This window comes from Stegodyphus dumicola, chromosome 1 (assembly GCF_044657685.1).
Source record: "Stegodyphus dumicola isolate Sdum_Otavi_A_Nest chromosome 1, ASM4465768v1".
NCBI classification, from domain to species: Eukaryota; Metazoa; Arthropoda; class Arachnida; order Araneae; family Eresidae; genus Stegodyphus; species Stegodyphus dumicola.
In genome coordinates, this window is record NC_140768.1 from 234,862,201 (window position 1) to 234,884,444 (window position 22,244).

Consider the following 22,244-nt stretch of genomic DNA (forward strand, 5'->3'; position numbering starts at 1 on the left):
TTAACATTTCGAAAAATGGCTTAGAGCCAAGTTGGCTAAATTCTGTCGCTAAATGTGATGGGAAATTGCCGGCGGACAACATTTTGGTCCTACACCTATGTAATTACCTAGAACGCTGAATAACAATGAAATCATTGGCTGTACTGCTGTTATTTTAATTATTTAAAAAAATAAACTAAGTTCATTAAAATTATGTAATATTTCACTCATTACAACTATCTTATTTACATAATTGTTCATTACAGTTATATAAATAAGTTTAAATTATGTTATTAAGTCATATAAAAATGACAAATGTATGTTAAGAGGTTGTACAATAATGCATATGTCTTAATCCAAAGAAATACAAATAAAAGCATGGCATTGCTATTTACAACATTTACAAAGAACATAACCCTAGTAGTACCTGTAAAATCACCAGCAAAGTTCTATTGCTGAGTTTACTTTACCCTGCCCCTGGTGCAATCCCTATGTAACTGTATCCTGCCCTTCATAACTGCAGCTACATATACCTTCCAGCAATTTCAAGAAATAGAAGATACTGGAAATTTCTTGGCAGCTGGGAAAAAACTATAAAAGACTGGAGAGACTGTAAATTTAATTTAGTTCAGAGTTTAGATCAAAGTAATGAAAGGTCACTGTGCGAGCTTATGCATTTGAGACCTTTTAAATTGTCTTGTATTTAATATTCATAGTAGTTTGAAGTGGTAACTACTGATTGTACTCTCTCATGCTGAAAAGTACATTTGAGAAAGGTTCTGGAAGCTATACAAGTATATTTGTGAAATGTTCCATAATTGTAAAGTGTTTCTTTTGTGAAAACAAATTTTATCAAGCTATCATCAGTTCTGTGTGCACTTAATCCATTACGAACTGGTACGCATGTAATAATATGATATTTACATCCTGCCATCTGCATCGATAGAAACTTCGAGGTACTAAAATTCATTTGCACTTTTAAAAATTGTTAATTTTCATTGTATACTTAACTTTTGGATGCCACTATATATACTTATATTTCACCTGATACAAATAATTATAAGCCAAATGACTATGAAGGCTGTTGACTAAATTTGATTTCAAATGAATGGACATCAGTGTTTTAATGGCATTTCAAATTTAATACAATTAAATAAGGTATTGCATCATTAATTATTTTATTTGAGATAAACTTTTGTAACAGACATGCTGTTTCAATGACAATATCATTTTGTTTCCTTAAACTGAAATTTGTATATCCTAGTATAAATGCACAGTGAAAAAAGCAATGCAATGTGCATTTGAATTATTCAGATTATTGAAAAATTATTTCTTTGCCATACTCAATAACTGAATGTGAGTTTATTTTATTTTTTCATTTTAATTTCACTAGGTATTGTATCTAACTGGACTGATGATTTTCCAAATAGCTGGTCAGAATATCCATTCAGACCTTTGACCTTCGACAAAGAAATGGAACCGGTAATTGTTAAATGTATATAGCACTTGTTGTACGAGGTCATAATTTGTATCACTCAATGAGTTAATATAATTTTGTGTTAAACTGTAATTTTTTAATATAAGTAATAACAATTTAACCCCAAAGTATAAAAATAATAGCATAAATATTATGTTTGGCAGTGAACTGAGAACTTTTGAAGCAGAAGTAACAATCATTTTAATTTTCTTATTTTAGTTCCATAATGTAATAACATTAATACAATTTTTCCTAAAAGAAATAAATTAAGTAGGATTTATGCATATGTTTTCATCAGAGAAAATTCTAAATACAACATATTAAGTATATATTAATTAATTAATTTTGGGGTATCGTAGATTTTTTTCTGTGGATGTATGTCATATTTTTCTGTGGATAAATACTGCAGAATGTGTAACTGATAGATACTGCCTTCTGTAAATATTCATGGGCATTGTAAATTTAATTGACATGAATTTTATTAGTGATGCTTCATATGATCATGAGAATATTTTTGTGGGATCAGTAATGTATTCAATTATCAAGTAATCATTCTTTTTAAATATCTTATAAGGAAATTATCAGGTCCTTAAAACTGCTAGTAAGTGAAAGAATTTATGAATTTTCCATCAGCATTCCAGTTTCATTCTGTACGGAAAAGGGTCATTGAAATTAAATTGCTTAGGGAATTTTAAATGGATCTCTTTTTGAAAATATCATAGAATGTAAACACATGGAGAAAAACTCAACTTCTGAAAGAAGACATTTCAGTGAAGAATAATTAATTTAATATGAATTATTCAATGAGATATTTAGAATGATATCAGTTACCCCCAAAAATTCAAAAATTAAATTATCCTGGTATGATAGTGAAGTTGAATGATATGTAGGGAAATCTTTTCTATCTGAAACCTATCACATTTCTTTGAAATCTGTAACATCTGTCAAATCTGTAGTTTAAGCTTATTTATGCAGAAAAATAGCAGCAATACAGTCAATAATCTTTTGTTTTTATAATAAATGTAGTGAAACCTCTTATTACAAACAGCACTATTATAGGTGATATTTCTGAGAATATTGCAACAAACATTGCTAGGAAACATCAATTGTTACATTCCCTAAAGTTGTAAAAAATAATAATCCATTGAAAACATTTCATTGTGATATGTAAGCAGCTGAAAAAAAGAATTATCAGCAGTATTAATTATTTGAAATAAAAGTATGCTTAAAAAAATTTAATTATTTGATTTTTAAAGAAGTTAAAAAATTCACCACTTCATTTAAACAGTAGTTTGTCTAAGGATTGTAACTTAATGATAGATTTATTTATTTATCTATTATTATTATTGCATATTCTTTGATGAGAAATTTTAGCATATTTTTCTTTTTGACAGGATTCACTGCAACAACTAAAATAAATTGTTTTATTTTAGTTGTTGCAGAAATGGACCGATAATTAAAAAATTTCTGAGCAGATAATTAAGGAATTAAGGAATAATTTCATTACTTGTTTTTATGAAAACAGTGTGTTTTGCATTTCTTCTAATGGAAGTTCAGCTATTCTTAACTGTATAATCTTGTTGAAGTAAAGCACTATGAGCAAGAATATAAAAAAGGGGAAGGAGAGTGTGATGTGTGCGCGACGTCAACTAGTGAGATAACTAAAAAGTGCTAACTCTCCATCTGAGAGGAACCAAAAATTTAGTTTTCTAGGAGGGAGACCTAGAGGGAGATCTGAAAAGGGAAACGCTCTTGGGAGCTGTTAATAAACACAAAATTAACTTGTATTAATTAATGTACATATTTCAGTTATTAGTAGTGTGTAGTTGTGTGTGTGTGTAAGAAATATTTAAAAATACGAAAAAAGGTGGATAATTTCCCATTTGTGGGCCACAAGAAGACAGGAGTGACATTACAGAGAGAGAGCTAAAGAGATAAAAGTTTTAAAAAGAAGACAGAAAAAAAAAAAAAAAAAAAAGAAAAAAAAAGAAATTCTTGTATTATATGAAATATGTGTTCAATTTACTGTAATAAAAAAAAACACAATTTGAAATTTTATGAATATACAAATGGGCTGTGGTACTACGTAATACAGAAACCTATAATTTCATTTTATTTCTTAAAAAAAGCATTTCAGGAATTATTATTAAACCATGTTGAGAGGGTGTATAACACTGCTTTATTTATCAATTTGTAAGATTATTCATAATTATGTCCATAATTTCTGAGGTTTATAATATGAAGATGCATATCAGTACATAAAGGATAAGTTCATATTTGCAATGTTATATTCCTTATCAGATAGCTGTAGATGTAGTCTCTATGGGCTATAAAAAAATAGCCACTGCTACTGGCCTATGATGTTTCTGCAAGATTGCAGTGCCGTGTATTTTTGTAAGGACATACACTTTTAGTTGAATAGTGAAACTTGCATTGGATAAATTTTTGCCAAATGATTCTCCTTTCTGCTCCACAATCAATTGACTTAATCTCAAGTGTTTTTTTTTTTTTTTTTTTTTTTTTGTTATTTATTTTTTGTTGAGATGACTTGAAGATTATGCATTTATGTTATAAGGTATTTCTCCCGCCTTCTTCGCATGCCTTCGTGGTGTGGTGGTCTGCACCCTGGGCGTGTATTCCAGAGGTCCATGGTTCGATTCCCAGCGAAGGCATTGCATATTTTTCATCTTGCCTGCTTCCAAAAAATACCTAATGTTTGTATAGTGGCGCCCAAACTAAAAATGTTGTTGGATGATGATTCTCCTCACCCAGGATTTGGCAATTGGGTCCCCTAAAAACCCCAGTCGCCCTTTAAAAGAGGGAGTATATAAGGTATTTCTCCCGCCTTCTTCGCATGCCTTCATGGTGTGGTGGTCTGCACGCTGGGCACATATTCCAAAGGTCCATGATTCGATTCCCGGCGAAGGCGTTGCATATTTTTCATCTTGCCTGCTTTCAAAAAATACCTAATGTCTCTACTATGTCCTTTGCTTATGATTTATCACAACTGTTATACATGCTGTTCATTTATCAACTGCAGTATATATTTACTTTAAATAGAAAAAAATTTATTGCCTTCAAAATCAGATATTTTTTAAATGCTTGGACAATAATATTAAAATTTGATATACATTTAAATCAATAACTGATATACTTACAGAGGGTATTCGCACATTTTTGTAATGATTTTGCAAAGATTTATATGCAAACAAACCTTAGAATTTTATTTTCTAATATGTTCAATCTGATAGCCCTTTTGTTGAACTATCATATTACATTTTGATTTCGAAGATAAAAATCCTTTTCTTAAAACATCAAGGTCGATTTTATTCCACTCCTCTTTCACAATCTTTCAGAGTCCATCCAATGTTTTTGCATGCCGCTTATAAAGAGATTGTTTCAAAAATTCAAATGTACAGTAATTCAATAGGAGAGACATTAGGAGACTTGAGTGGGTTGTGTTTAAAGAGAATAGCTTCAATTCCAGTTTCATTTCTCATTTTTTCAAAAAATAGTGCAGTAGATTTAGAGGTATGGCTTGGAGCCTTATCCTGATGGAACTTAACACAGTGAAGATTATGCAGATGAAGAGATGGAATTTCTTCTTTAAAATTAGATGTTGAAAAAACATATTTCTGATAGTAATCCAAATTAATTTTGACATTTTTTCTACTTTCCTAATTTTAAGTTTTTTGTTAGAAGAGAATATTGTAATAACCATAAAACCTTTAGAAAAACTTTCCTTGTTTTCTCTGAACCAACGTATTAAGCCTTTTTCTCCTTTTTTTTTTGGTACTAAGTAGATCTTTTTCTGTTGTAGTGGGATAAGTATATCTAAGTTCATCAAATATAACTATATATTTCCATTTTTCACCTACCAAATAATTTTCATTCAGCAATATGCACATAGTCTTAGCACATAGCTGAGAAACATGTTTCAGTGTTAAGCGATGAAAATTAATTTTTTTTTTTTTGTTTTAATTAGGTTTAAATCAGATTTTATAATTTTGTTCACAGTTCCTACAGAGATATTTAAAGATTTTGCAATAGCTCTTTGGGGGAGCTGGATTTTTCTTTACCACATGAGATTTAATAAGAGCTGTATGTACACTGCTCGACATTGAAAATGTTACACCAAGAAGTAGTGGTCAGAAAGTGATGAAATTTTAAAAACAGACAGAGGCAGCATGCAGCAATAAATGATCTTTGTTTCAAAATGATAATCAGAATACAGAGCAAGAACAGCGTTGCTCAGTAGGAATTAGGACCACCACGGACAACGATGCACGAAGAAACATGTTTAGACATAGATTCAATAAGAATGCGGATGGTGTTCTGAGGGATGGCTCTCCATTCCCTTTCAACCATTTGCCACAGTTCATCTGAATGAGGCAGGGACAGAGTCTACAAACGGCGTCCAATCTCATTCCACACATGTTCAATTGGTGACAGGTCAGGAGAGTACGGTGGCCAGGGAAGCATCTGTATACCTTGCAGAGCATGTTGGCAGATGCGAGCACTGTGTGGTCGGTCGTTATCCTACTGAAAAATTGCATTAGGCAGCCCCTGAAAGTAGGGGATTGCCACCAAGCACAGTACATCATCCAAGTACCTTTGGGCCTGAATACGAACTAGAAGTGACCTGGAATCGTAGGCAATAGTGCCCAAAACCATTATGCCACATTGTCGCGCGGCGTTCCACAGTTACTGTCAGATTAGATCTGTCTCCACGTCGACGCCACACACGTATGCGGTAACTGTCACAGGATAAACAGAAGCGTGACTCATCTTAGAACACGATGTGTCACCATTCTGTCATCCACATCGCTCCAGTCCGGCACCATTCTAAACTTTGGCGTCTATGCTGTGGGGTCAATGGCAATCTTCTTAACGGATGCCGTGAGTGCAGGCCACGTTCAACCAATCGACGGGAAATGGTTCTGGTCGACACGGGAACATCCAGGGTATCTTGCACATGCTGCAGAATCGCGGTACAAGTGACTTGTGGGACCGCCACAGCTTGTCGGCGGATGCGTCGATCCATGCATCACTCTATCTGCACCTGCACCCCTCCTTCTTCCCACATTTCCTTGTTCCAACCATGTTCGCCATAGCCGATGCACAGTGCTCGCATCCATGTGGGTATCAGCTGCGATTTGACATAAGGACCAACCCGCCCTTCTCAGTCCGATCACCATACCCTTCGTAAAATCGTCTATCTGCTGGAAATGCCTTCGTTGACGGCGGCCTGGCATTCTCTCCTGTTACATGTATCCGTCGCGACAAAAACCAGCTTTCTTCGATAATTCGTCTGGCAGAAATAACAACGCGAATATTGCCCATTCTGCAGGTTTGTTCCCTTGTATCTTACTTCACGTACATGAGAGCTGCGCATTTCACATCATTCGCATAACTCAGTGACGTGCGTGTACTCTAAAATTTGCATAAATTTCTGACCGCTCCTTCTTGGTGTTGCATTTTCAATGTCGAGCAGTGTACCTTTGTTGAGTATGCATTTTTTGCTTTTTTCTAGTCAGATGCAAACTTTAACGTTTCTTTCCTTTCATATTAATTATGTCACTTATTATATGCGTGGAAATATTAAAACCATGCTTTTCACATTTTTTTTTAATGATTGAATAGGAGTATTTCTCTTCGGACTGTGCAAAAATATAGCTTTCAATCCATTGTTTATTTTTCAGTGATATTTTAAAGAAAAGAATATTTTTAATGCTGCAGACGATAATTAAACCTTATTCTAATTTGATTCCAGTCATGTTTGTATTTTAAAATTAATATTCAAATTCATGGAGAAAATCAAAATCATTACAAAAATGTGTGAATGCCCTTTGTATTTCTCCTGCTACTTTTAGGTATGCAATTCAACAGATGGAAAACGAATGAATTTGGTGTGTCCTGTAGATATAAATGATGGGGATGTTGGTACTTTACCTGATATAGAAATCACACAACATGCAATTGATTATTTAAAGAATAGAACAAAAGGACCAAATAAGTCCTCACCATTCTTCCTTGGAGTAGGTTACTATAAACCTCATATACCTTTCAAATTTCCTAGTCAGTATTTAGGTAAGATTTTTAAATTCTGATTTGTTTTTTAGCAGGGTTTAAAATAAGTTATTTGTTCATTGATTTTTTTTCCTTTTTTTTGTGGTTTTTAACTGCTGATATAAAGTTATTCATTCAAAATCAGTTTTTTATTTTATTTATTATTTTTTTTAAAGTTTTATATTTGTGCATAACCTTATTATTTAGAAGACCTATATTTTGTATCTTTGCATGATATTACTTAATATAGTCCTTAGATTCTTAACACCTTAATTGTTGAAGTATTCTTAGGGAAGTGATTCTATATTATCACACAGCATACAGTATATGCCCTGCCCACAAAAGTCATTATTGGGCCTTTTTTTTTGCAACCATTTTATCTAATCATATACTATCAATTTAAAAAAGGCCTTATCTGGCACACATATTTGCATATTTAAATTAAAATTAATTTTATAAAAAATCTAAATTTTTATACAGCCTTCCAGTCCTTGTAGTTAAATTTATGGAAATTTTATAACCATTATAAAAGTTAAAAAATGAAATATTTAAATTTTTATATTATAAGTTTTACGTAGGAAGTAAAACTCCATTAAAGACTTAAAGCTCCAATAAATCTGAATAATATATCATCATTCCAACAGTTTTAAAAATATTTACTTCTATAACATTCTAACCCATTTTAGTACTATTCCGTTTTTGAAGACCGTAAAAAAATTGCAGCGAAAAGATATGCGCAAAAACACGAAATCTAGCAAAGGTGCCCATATAACAGCGCACCAAATCTAGCATACGCGCTGATTTCAAATTGTAAGACGCCATTGAAATACTAGTATAATTTTTAAATCCTTTTTTGATATGGATTTAACAATTTGAGAATTGCCTATGAAGTTTTTCAAAGAAAAGGCATCATTAATTATAGAATATTATGTTTGAACAACCAATGAGATGAAATTATGCTTTAGCGATAACTCGGTAGTGAAATATCGATGCAGGAATCCATTCAGTTATGTTTAGCCTTTTTTAATATAAATTATAATAGTGATTTGAAATAGTTTTTGACTCTTATGTTTCCATTCAGTTATTTTTAGCCTTTTTTATATAAATTATAATAATAAAAAAGTATTATATGAAATATATGAAATTAAAGGTTCATCTAAATTAAAACAATAATCTTAGATAGTTATTTACTATTATACTTCCTTTCTTGCATTAGGGTTACCAAAATTATTTTTGACAGCACTGGCATTAACAATAGTTTGGCGATTTTTTACGGTCCTCAAAACGGAATACAGTCAAAAGTCTTTAATCCGGACTCATCGGGACTTCGGTGATTCGAAATTATCGGTTTTTCCGTATTGTAGATCATCAGTTTAAATCTGGTAAGATGGCATGCAGAAATTATAAAATTAAAAATATGAAACCGTAATTTATGAAATAAGAGCAATTATGATCTAAAGGGTATCAAAATTTACAAAGAAAAAGGCTGAATATTTATTTGTTTACTTTATTAAACATTTCTTTCAACGCGCGCATGCGTAAACCATACATTACCCATAGTCGAAATTAGAAAATTGCAATCAGAAACCTATTTGATGTGTATTCATGATATTTATAATGACGAGAAATTTTATTTAAATCGTATGAAAGACGGAGTACATCGAGATGAAGTACTACATTTAGTAAGGAATTATAAGCGGCAGAGTCATAGCTAGGGTTTTCAGCGCCCAGGGACAACTGAAGATTTCACACCCCCTACTGCTTGCCAAGGATGGAAAACATTTAATTCTAAAATGTTGTAACATCAGTTTGGCGCCCCTTCAATTCTGCGCCCGGGGACAGATGGCCCCCTCTAGCTATGCCCCTGATAAGCGGAATAAAATAAAATCATCTGCCCTGAAGATAAGGATAGTGCTGACAGATCAACTTCCAGTTCCTTGCGCGCCGCGACGTTCCCCCCCCCCTCCCCCCCGCAGAGCAGCGTGAAATTAATAAACAGATTTTGGAATGGTTAGAGAAACAAAGGATATGCCTTTATCCATTTTTTGCAGCAATTCCACTTTTTGCTTGATGGACATCGAAACATGCTTTTGCTTTGTAGATCCTTTGGCAGCTCCAGAATCGAAAATTCTTTTTGACATAATCGAAAGTTCAAGCTTACTTTTATTAAAATTGCTATAACAGTCTGCAAAAAATAATAAGCCGGATCCAATTAGAAGATTAAGGAACAACGCAATCTGCAACATTAACTGAAATAGATAATTTTAGCTTAGCTTATACTGTCCGTTATCCATTAAATGTGCATGCGTAAACGTATCATGCGCATGCATAAACGCATGCGTAAATGCATAAACGCATGCGTAAATGCATTATGCGCATGCAGAAAGTTTGTAGTTTTGAGGTCCAGGTTATAGATCATTCCGAATTAAAGACTTTTGACTGTAGTACCAAAATTTTTTATATAATATTGAAACGGTAACCATTAATTTGTTTTTAGGTTCTGCATTTTAGGTTTTCAGTTCTGGATAATATAACATTAAAAATTATGAGTATTATCGCAACCACTTTAGTAGAAATTGCTGAAAACTTCAGAATATACAAAACTTTGGTATCCACAGGCATAACTATTATTTGAGTAACCATGCACATGGCAGATATTCAGTTTCCAATGCTACCATTTTCATGTGCATTCTTTTTGTTGTATTCCAAGTTCCAATGGCTTTTATAGAAAAAATTATGATGAATATTAGTTAGTCTCAAACTTGATTTTAAAAATTGTGCTTGTAGGATTTTCCTGCAATGTAAGAAACGTGAAATATCTGCAGGAATACGTTATTTTGCCACAAAACCACTAGACTAATGCTTTGAATTATTTCTCAAAGTGATAACAATGAAATTTCAAAAAAAAAAAAAAAAAAAAAAAAAAAAAACCTATTTGTAACTAGGTTTACTGATTGCCGTTTGGAATAAATATATAATTGAAACTTAGAATACAGTATGTATGTAATATATAATTTTTTACAATAAAAGTAACTGTTCATTTTCTTCTGTAAAATTTGCCAAACTGCACCAAGGTGGTTGCAATGATACATAAGTACAAAAATGATATACGTGTCCTTCTATTTCCTCAGATTTGTATCCTGTTGGATCAATGGATGTTGCACTCAATAATGTTGTACCAAAGAAATTACCTAAAATATCTTGGAATCCTTGGATGGATATTAGACAGCTAGATGATATTAAAAACTTGAACATTAATTTTCCGTATGGACCTCTTCCTGAGTCTTATCAGGTAATTCTTTTTTTCACTTACTTAGTGTCCTTGTTGGTTACTGTTAAGCCCCTTCAACAAGAGCAGATTAGACTGTTGATGAAAACCGCTTTTTCCAATGTGTCCCATTCACATGACAACGTACTACCTGCTTGTCAGTTGGAAGTAGAATGCTCTTACCTCTCTGAAGTAGGACAAATAGGGAGATTTCCCATATGCATTATATGATCCAATTAATTCTGGTAAATGACATGCAGTTGGCTGCTTGCTGGATTGTGAGCAAAATTATCGCATTGATAACTGTCTGGCAATGCAATAGCTTCAGAAAAGAATTAGTACAGTTTACATGATGCAGAAGTATGTAAAGAAGATATGTACATGTTTTGCTGCCTCTGGGTTCATATGAAATACTCTTCAAATCAAAATGCTGAGGGACAAATATCACCCGCAAAGTGACAAACTAAGGATGATATAGCTCCGGATACATTTTTTTAATGACATTAATATTGCATTTGTAAAATTTCCTTCAGCAAATTTACTTTCTCTGATGAAGTAGCAGCCTTTTGTTTCGGCTACGAGGGACTTGACATCGAACAGGCCAATTTCATAACCTGCACATTTTCAGGAAACCCACGTAGCTAGGTTACCATTTTCACTTACTCTAAAGACTTGAATGCCAAAAAGTAAACGATTATCGCTCAGATTGGGATAACGTTATCCTTTAGAAGCAGAACTTTCGTTTGATTAGTTGATCTCTATGCGGGACAGAACTGCAGCCGAAACATTTTCTGTTACATTTCAAAAAATCCTCGTAGATGGTACATTGTTTCTGTAGCTAGGTGAGACTTCACTTCCAGCGGGGCTCTTTTTTTCTGGGAATCCTCCCGTTTAAAGCAGTGCTACCAGAATCTCGTTTCTCAGAAAATTTCCATCTAGCAGGGACAGTTGCTAGACCTGATAGCTCTTAAGTAGCATATACTAAAGTAGATGCAAAAATAATTTTTTTTGGAAGGGGAGAAGGGGGAAAAAAGAAGGAAAATGTTTTTAAAAAGTTTTTTTCAAAGTAAGTTTATTTAAATCTCATAAAATAATAAATGAACTAAAAGGAAAAAATCATACAGTTTAATGGGAATAAAAAATAACATAATTCCCGTCATAAAATACATGTACAATTTCATAACATGAAAATCAAATGCGTGGGGCACTCTTTATAAATTTCTAAAGATAATTGCTTTTACTTTTGATGGTACAATTTAATTGCAAGATTTAATTATTTATATGTCCTTGCTTTTATTATTTGTGATATGTAGAGGGATTTTATAAAGAGAATTATTTAATATCTTTTTCTGATTAAAGTATATGAGAAATTCTTTTTCCATGTTTATTTAGTTCATTAACTATTTTATGAGTTTTAAGTAAGAACTTTTTTATTTTTTTAGTTTCATCTTTTTAGTCTCGGTGACAAGACGTGAATCAAAATTATTCAATTCAAAAACCATATCTCAACAATGAGTACACTTTTCTTTTCCTCCCAAAAATTCTGTTATGTGAAATGGTCGGAAAAAAATTCACTTTAAAATTTCATTTAGAAGATTTTTTTTCCCTATCCAGTAATGCAAACAGTAAAATTTAGATATTTTTAGTTTGTTCCTTAAACAAAGACATGTACGAAAAATTGATTCATATTTAAATTTTAAAGAATGAAGATGAAGTTTGAAAAATCATTTCATTCACATCCACAATGAGGGAATAGGTAAAATTTGAGCTCCTTAACTTGTAAGCAAATAGACTAAAAATCAATGTGAAAGTTTTGGCAATAGTGACAAACACTGTGAATGAATTAAATAAAAGCTTATAAAATCCCAGTAGTTGTAAAATAAACTCTAGAAAGTCGCCTAACTAATATTTTTAAATCATTCTTGTTTTGTAAGGCAGTAAAATGTTTGTTTTATAATCATTGAAAATTTCAAATCTTTATAATGGATACATGTTTGGATGTTAAAATCTTAAAGTCCTAAAAGAATAAAATATTATATACCACAATGAAATTAAGAAAATCAGTCTTTATAATGAAACACTGGGAAAATTATTATAAACTTATAAAATGGAAACAATTAAAATTGACATGATACATTTCATTGCAAGTAATTTTAAGTGGTTACCAATTATTTTTTGGAGGGTGGCGGAATTAATAAAATAAAAGGAATCATAAAATGGAAAATTTATGCATAAAAAAGCAAGAAATAACATTTTTAAATAGCAGAAGATTTTTTATAGTGAGCTTAATTTGGCTTAATTGTAATAATTCTTTCAGCGAAGAAATTGAGATTAATAAATAAGTAACTAAAACAAATTTTTAGAGAAATCTATATGGAAACATAAAAGGTAACAGTAATGGTAGCAGTTTTGAAAACTGATGTTTTTAATTGATGCCAAAGAATGGCCTATACTTCCACTTCTGCTTCATTGCACTTTTCTTTTAATGTAAAAAATCGCACAATTAATGTTTTTGTATGGTTCTTTTTAAAGAGCGGGAAGAATTTGTCTCATAGTCATTGAAAATTTCAAAACTTTATAACCAGGTAAATATTTAGATGTCAAAAAGTCTAACAATTCAAGCAATTTTAAAAAATCCCCCCCACACACACACACACTGCAAAAAATTACATGAAAAATTTCATTGAAAAGATATTTTTCTTTGATGTATGCAGTAGTGCAAACTATAAATTTCTGAGATTTATAATCCGTTTATGAAAATATGGGCAAAAAAGACATTTCAACATTAAATATATAAAAAAAAAACTAATTAAAAATTGAAAAAAAAAAGGTCAGTGCACCTAATTATACTTAATAACTGAAAGCAGTTTAAAAATTGGCGACTGACAAACTTTTAACCATAGCAACAATTCAAAGCAACACCATGAGTGAGCTGAAAAAAGTTTATAACAGTAAGAATAAAAGATAACTTTTTTCAAGAACCATTATGAAAGTTCTCATAGCATCTGTAGCAGTAGTAAACAATTTAAAAAAAAGTGTAAACGGCATTAAAAATCAGCCACTTTGATTCATATTTGTGACTTCATAGGCAGCGACTTATGGGTAAAGGAAGGAAGTGTGAAACAAATAACGCATTTGAGACATAAAAATATGAATAATGAATTTGCATATTTCAATTTTATTTTTTCAGATTTCATATTTAAAAAAATTATTAACAATTTTAAAGGAATTTTGAAGTTAAGTTTAACTAATTCAGTTTGCTTAATACTTATATCAAAATGCAATATTTGTATTGCACTGTTTTCTTTATCTTAATTTTCAAATTGAGTATATTTTAAAATTTCCTTGAGAGGCTAATCATTGTATTAAAAATATTTAGTAAAATTATATATACATGTAAGAAAAATAAAGAATGTAAAAGATTAAATTAGCAGCATAAATTAATTTCCCTTCTGTATTCTAAAAATAGCAACATCTATTTGCACTGCTTCATTTCGAGAAAAGTCTGCATAATTTGACTCTTATGTAATTCTGGTGATGTAAATTGAACTAAAACACAAGCAGCCAATAGTAATTTTACAGCAACATTAATTATCCAATGAAAATGCGTTGAGAACCAAAACTAACTCAGTTTGAATTCAGATTTCATCCTGAACATCACACACTTTCTTTTTATGCTTTGCCTTAGCTGGACTGCAGTCTGTCTGCTTCTTCTTTTTTGCTGCAAATCTATCAAAAATGCAAGCCCTTTGGAACAGGCACATTTAATGTGCCAACTTGTGTGTATCCACAACATGTTGCAAAAAATAAAATTGAAGATTTAATCTGCCTTCGCCTCCAATTTCCTAGTCATTATGGATCAACTCTTCTATGCCATCAAAATTCCTGTTCCTGAATATATTACATATATATATATATATATATGTGGTGTAGTCATTTGTTTCCTTCTTTCATATGAAATAAAAAGTACTCAATGTAGTTTTTAAATTATGGTGTTCTTTTTGTTGTTGTTGTCATTGTTTATATGTTCTAACTTTTTCGTATTTAGAAACTAATACGGCAAGGTTATTATGCTTCTGTATCTTATATTGATGATCAAGTAGGACAGTTACTAGAAGCTCTTGAAGAAAGTGGATATGCTTCCCAAACAGTTGTCGTTTTACTTGGAGATAGTGGTATGTTAGCTGTGAAGTTTTAATGACATAACTGATTTATTCAATTTTGATCAATTGTAAAGATTAATTTTTCTTATATTACTAGTTTACTTTTTAATTTATTATTTACATTTAGAGTTTTAAGTGTTTATGTATAAATATTTTAGAAAATATTTAAAAATGAAAAATCCATTTTGTGTGCATGTGTGTGTTTGTGTGCATCTTAGATTTATTAAAAAAAAAAAAAAAAAAGCTCTTAAGCATTGCATTTTTGTAGGAGAGTAAAATTTTCACTTTTCATTAGTTTTTTTTTTTTTTAATTTTTTAATAAAATTGTTAAACTCCTTTAAAATTAGGATAAACAGCAATCTGAATAAAGCTTTGTCAACTTCAAGAGTGATCAGTAAAAGGTCCCTCTTCTTCAAAAGCAAAAAAATTCTGCAAATTTTGTTCTTGATGAAGAGAGATGCATATATGATCGTCCTTGAAATCAGTAGAGTTTTATTCAAAATCTATGCCAAAATAAGGTTGCTGTTTTGCCTAACTTTAAAGCTTTTGTTTGGCATGTTTATTTTCTAGTTTAATTTATTGTTTAATCACCAATGTTATAATATCAGTTACAGCTTTGGATTTATTAATAAATTATTTAAAGTTTTGTTTTTAGAAAATTTTGTTTATGATGACATGACTTTAATTATTGCATTTAATAGTATTCATTATGAAGAATGGTATGCATTATGAATCATTATGTCTCTGGGATTTTAGTGTACCATTATATCATAAATCATGAGAGATAGGGTAAGTTAACAGAAACAGAGTGAAATGTTACAGATTCTGTGTAGATGCTATATATTTTTTATACGTCTGGCTTCATAACATGACAAATGAAATCTATTCTGTATTAAAGTTGATCATTACCTATATCAGAGAGTAACAATCATTATAATATGTTGTTTTGATTTTGCTAAATGTCTAGTCAAATAGATGGAGGTTCCAGGTTAATTTTAAAAGGTAGAGAAGGCATGTTACCTTTAAAAGGTAGAGACGGCATATCTCAGTGAAAAGTTACTCAAAAGGTGGACTGACTATGCAGCTGTAATGACTAAGCACATCATGCTTACCCACCTCGATCATCATACTTAAAGTTTTAATTATTCTTTTCATTATTGTGTTATCTTTTGCCATTCTGATGACTGTTGGTCAGCAATGTCAACTGTTGTACTATTAGGCCAAGATTCAAATCTCATAAAAGGAATGGATGTTTGTAAATGTATTATGTTTTTCAAATATGAGGACATTTATATCGTCATCAAACTGAAACTCTCCTTGAGAAATAGATAGTTGTGGAAATAGGATACATTGTATTTCGACCCTCGATGTCTTCAACAAAATTAAGATGCAGTTAAGCAAAATCATACTACACCTATAAAATATCTTGTCTAATGACAGGTGCTACTCTCTTCCTCTTAGCCTGCTAAAATTCGTGGACTTGGTCTGGAAACTTTTCCGATATTGGAATAATTAGAAATAATGTGATCTCTCTAGGGCTGTGGTCTCAAGTGGTTATGGTACCCCTGCACCAAGATTTAATTGAATTTAAACAACACATTACCATGGCTACCTTCAGATGAACAAGGTAAAGCTGAAGTGAATAAAACTCAAACTGGATTAAAAGTTACACATTTGCAGTGTTATAAAGTATAAATATAATGATTATTCGAATGACGGATAAAATACTTCAAATATTTTTCTTTACATTACCATTAACGATGTTATAATATTATGTCCCACTATGAAATACTGGTACACTTAACTACCAGAGTCTCATTCTGTATATGACTTTATATGAAGTAGTATTGTAATTAGTCTTCATTATCATTTAGGGTGGGCTCTAGGAGAACATCAGGAATGGTCAAAATACAGCAACTTTGAAGTTGCTCTTAGAGTGCCTTTGCTGGTTTTTGTTCCAGGCCTTACATATGACACAGATGAGAAGAAACCATTCAAATACATACCGGTTATGGAATATGTGCATTTGAAAAGCAGTGCAATATCAAATACAAATGTAAATGTTACTTATTCTCCATTTTCTTCAAAATATGTAACTGAAGAATTTGTTGAATTGGTTGATGTTTATCCTACAATATCAGAGATTATTGGTATAGCTGTTCCACCTTTATGTAAAGTGTATTCCACACCATTTTGTTCTGAAGGTATTAGTTTCTATCCATTAATAGAACATTTAACATTTGATCCATGGGTTGAATTTTCATGGAAAACTGCTGCATTCAGCCAATGTCCAAGACCATCGCTAGTTGCTCAAAATAATAGCGATAATCCATCTAGAGAACATATAAGATTCATGGGATATTCTGTTAGAACAGCTCATTTTCGTTACACAGAGTGGGTTAGATTTGATGCTAAAAATTTCAAGCCAGACTGGCCAGTGATTATATCTAGGGAACTGTATGATTATAGACATGATCCCTTTGAAATTAATAATGTTTGCGATGAAGATAATTATGCTAACACGGTAATAGAGTTATCTAGAATGATTAAAAAGGGCTGGCGTCATGCTATGCCACCAGGTTCTTTTGATAGTCCAGCCTCTGTTGGCCATTCTAGATTTCGAAGCCCGAGGATTCGGCAGTACTCATTGTGAATTGAGGGATTTGTATTCATATCTTAGTTCCTTTTTTGTCTTTTCATGAGAAAACTTAGCAGATAAGTTTTTTTATTTTTACATTGATGTGTTGTGGCATCTATTTTTTAAGTTGTTAATATGCATGCTAAACTGCTAAATATATCTAGTCATTTTGTTTTATGATTCAGAAAAGTCCAGGAAATATTAAAATATAGTTTCAAAAACCACGACTCATGTGATAATTCATAGAGTTCCTAAATATTAAAACATAGTTTCAAAAACCACGACTCATGCTACTTCATATGGTTCCTAAATCTTGTACACCATAAAAGTTTTAATTGGAAATTTTCTGGCTTTGCTTTTGAAAATTTAGGATTATTTACTAGTTGGCCTCTGTGTAAGTCTCATATCCTAATTTAAAGGTTTGAGAATTGTCATGTATTTTTTAATTGCTCAAATCATATTGTTTACAAAGACTGAAATATTTATTTTGTTTTTCCTATTTTGATAACAATTTTTCTGAAAAATTTTTCAGTAAACTGCTTTCTTTTAATTCACATAAATTTTTGTTCTTCATAATGTATATTTTACACATGTTCAAATATACCAAATAAGCATTAAGTACAAATGTAATAATTGTTTTTAATCAACTTTTTATGTTGAAAGTTTATGTAAATATAAACTGTGGTACTAAAACTGATATCTAATAACTAATTTGATGTACAGAAATTATTTTTTTAATTATAATTATATAGGATATTTTTATACAATCTAGTCATGATCTTTAAATTTAAATGTGTATGGCAAGTTATTATTGCTTTGTTTTGATCTAGTGATTATGTTGATTAAAGTTTTTTAAATGCTTTTTATAAGGTTCTCATTAAGTCAGTGATTATATATTTAAGATGATTTTATATTAATATCCAGGAAGATTGTTATTTTGGTTGATTATTAATTTTTATTTACTCATTTAGGTGTTTTAAATGCTTGTTTGTGTGTATCATTAAGCCAGTGATAATTTATTTCAACTAATTTTAACCCTCTGAGTGGCATATCTCCTTGGATGTTCTCAGAAAGAACTGTATTTAAACAACATTAATTAGTTAAATTTGCATGATTATTTATTATAGTTTCTGTATTTAAACAGCATTAATTAGCTAATTGGATTGGATTATTCAATTATGGCAAAGCACGCGAGGGCTATCTGCCTAAAGGGAGGGATGCCTTCGTGGAGGACTTTCTAGGGAAAACTGGCTCGTATACTCATTACTCATGGGGAAAACCATGAAAACACCCATGCAGCCAGCCCGTTCGTAGGATTCGAACCTCGGACTGAACTACCAGTGTTCAGCATCTTTACAGCTCGGCCGCTGGTGGGCCATTAATTAGCTAAATTTGCATAATTAATTATTATAGTGTCTGTTTTCACAAACTTTCATTCATTAAGGTGTACAATTAAATTGAATAGAATGTCTAAAATAATAAGCTAATATATACAAAGCGATAAAAAATCTCGTGACCAGATAAAAGTGGTCAAGCCACTTAAGGGTTAAACTAGTATTTTTTAAGATTATTATTTTGATTGATTATTAATTTATATATATATATATGTAATAATAAAATTCCATAGTCAAGAATACACTTAAAATTCTAACTGTATGTTCTTTTCATTTTTAATGGCAACGGTCTCTTATTTGAAAGTACGTGGAATTAAATCCACAGTCCCATAGTCAAGTTGTTTTTCCCGACTTTTCTACACGTACAGTTATAGAATGGTCTGGAAATATTTAAAGCGAACTGGATTGGCTGACGAGGCTGACGTCATTTCTTGGAAGCTCCGCCTTTCCAGAGGCTATAAAAAGACTCGCAAAGGAATATCGGGGGCTTTTTCTTAAATGTCACGATGCAGTAAACTTCATACAAAATATTATTAGTAGTTCTTTTTTTTATTTACTCCGGATATCTGATTTTGTAACTGCTATTTTCTCCTGAATAATAATAAATGGATCCTGTTTTTTTTTTTTAAACTTATCGTCTGATAATTTAAGCTATGACTAAAGCTGGTACATCACACACACACACACACACACACACACATATATATATATATACAATAAAATGATGTATTCTGCTCATTATTTTGAGTGAAAATTTATTCCTATGGAAAGTACTATACTATGCATATTAACACTCTCTAAATATACTTGCTGTTTTGTCATTATAATCAAGATCATTCCTTACTTTTTGGTGATGGCTGAAATATGGTGTAAGGACTATTTCATTTGTCAACACTTTTCACTTCTTAAATAATAATAGTTCTTAATGTTTGCATAAAGATTAACAAAATTGGAAACATTGTGCATTTCAAAATCTGTAAAAGTAGAAGTAATTTTCAAAAGAAAGTGTATGTCTTTGTCTGCTTTCTTTTAATTTTAATTAACAAATATATTTGTAATGAAACCTCAGTTTTTCCATTTCGCAACACAAAAGCATGTTTGGAATGTTTATTTCTATTCACATAGTTATTTTCAAACTTTTATAGGAATAATATAATATTAAATCTTGATGAAAACAAAATTCATTCCTTTTTATAAATAAGTGCCTTTTTTATGTAATTAAATATAAAGTTATTAATTTTTATATGATATTATCATTTACATTATTTTCTCCTGATATCTAAATCATCTAATGATAACATATTGCGGGCTGTCTAAAATAAATCTTTGGGAACAGTTACATTTTCAGTAATTGCCAGAAAAACATAAAAAGTCATACAGCACTGTAGAGTCAGTTCCAGAGCTAGTGCAGCTGGTATGGCCAAACTCTGGGTAGTAAAGTTTTTAGTATATAAAGAAACACCAAGTGCAAAATTTATGAGTTTAAGAAATTGTACTGAATAGCAAAAAGCTTGGTACTATCTCCACACCATTGTGAGTTTTCATAAAATACTCTGCACAAAGAATTAGTACTATGTATTACTCAACTAAAAGACAAAAATATATGTATATCATCTATTTATTTAACTAAAGAATTTTCAGTTTCAAAATTAGTTATCAAAGTTGTTATATAGTTTCCAGCTGTAGTTTTATAATGTTTAATTAAGTAATTTTTGTTAATTAAAGTGTTCATGTATAATCTTCTTCAAAGAGTTTTAAATGTTCTTTTTAAACTAGATGCATTTAAACTAAATTTCAACTTACTGAGTTTCAAGGATAATCATTTTGTTAAATAGAGGCAAAGAATGTTTAGTAATCAAGTGGTGCAGACGTATTTCATTCCATTGATTCTATTCCATTTCTGGTATTTTAATTTGCTAAATATTGCATTATATATATAGTAAGCATCATTTTGTCATATTTACATTTCAATATCATATTTTAAAGGGTTTTACTCTGTTAATGTTTAATCATTATCGTGTTACAATATTACTGCAAGATGACAAAAGTAAGATAAACAAGGTATATGCTATAACCATTATTTGTAGAAGGATACATTTTACATTTGATATAAAAATTTTAAAGCCAAGTAGTTGTAGTTACTGTGCAATAATAATTATGTTCCTTAACTTAGATCATAAGATTCCTGCTTTATGTTAACATTCAAATATCACATTTAAAACTACAGTTCTTTTTTTCTGTACTTTTTCAGATGCCTTACAGTTTTACAATTTAATTGTTTTTCTCTGTAAATCATAAAGTTAGAAAAAAATGTTGAATTAATCAAAATTCAGTGAATTTGAGTACAGTTATTATGATTAAAGTTGATCAAACTGTGTTAAAAACTCAGTGAATTTTTAATATTGTTTTCATATCCTAATGACAATTTCCGTCCTTTTGTCCAGGTGTTATATATTTCTTGTACAATATATAAATGTATGTTTTTAAATTATTTGTTGAACTTATACACAAACATGTTGTAATATTTTATTGAATGTTAAACAGAAATAAAGAGATTATAATGCTGTTTTCATGTATGTGTGCATTGACTGTACAAAATATTTTGGCATGAATGATATATGAAGATTCCATAAATATATATTAGATTAGTATGAAAATATCAGTAATTTTCAAACTAAATAGTATATTTAAAAATTACTTATATATTTGTTCATAATTATTATATGAATTACAATATTCTGTGTTTCATAGATAAATATTTTCAGGTTTTCATTTAGATGTCATGAAAAATAATAAATAATTAAATGCAGACTATGGTATGCTATGTCAAAGTTATAGTTTTTTTTTTTTAGTTAAGCAATAGTTTTTTTTTTTTTTTTTTAGTTAAGCAATAGTTTTTTTTTTTTTTTTTTTTTTTTTTTTTATGGTGGTGGTGGGGAGATACTTTGACTTTCTGTGAATGAACATAAATACAAGCAAGTTCTTTTTAATGATGTTGCTTTTGTTCACAGATACTACACATGTGCTGTTTTTTAATTGTTGCATGCTTCAGTGCAAAAGAATTTCTTTACTAGTACTGCCACAAAATAAAATTTCTATGCATTTTAATATTGCCCAGCAAGCATATTTTCCAGTAGTACTAACTATTTCCTTACTGGGCTGCCTGAAATTTCATGGCATATACTAGAGCGCTTTTGAAATCCTTGACATCTGCCATTCGCAAAGCTTTTTGTATCTCAGGTTCCATAATGCCATC

The 22,244-nt window shown here is 30.6% G+C and overlaps 1 protein-coding gene across 1 annotated transcript in view; it reads left to right on the forward strand.

Annotated features, from left to right (window-relative positions):
• The window catches only part of LOC118189191 (iduronate 2-sulfatase-like), a 39,788-nt gene extending 18,233 nt beyond the window's left edge, over window positions 1-21,555 (forward strand). Inside the window, exons 4-8 of the mRNA XM_035359748.2 lie at window positions 1,373-1,461; window positions 7,330-7,546; window positions 10,657-10,817; window positions 14,842-14,968; window positions 16,831-21,555. Coding sequence (XP_035215639.1) covers window positions 1,373-1,461; window positions 7,330-7,546; window positions 10,657-10,817; window positions 14,842-14,968; window positions 16,831-17,609 — 1,373 coding nt within the window. The 3' untranslated portion in view covers window positions 17,610-21,555. The remainder of the gene's footprint in view (window positions 1-1,372; window positions 1,462-7,329; window positions 7,547-10,656; window positions 10,818-14,841; window positions 14,969-16,830) is intronic.
• Window positions 21,556-22,244: the final 689 nt, after the last annotated feature.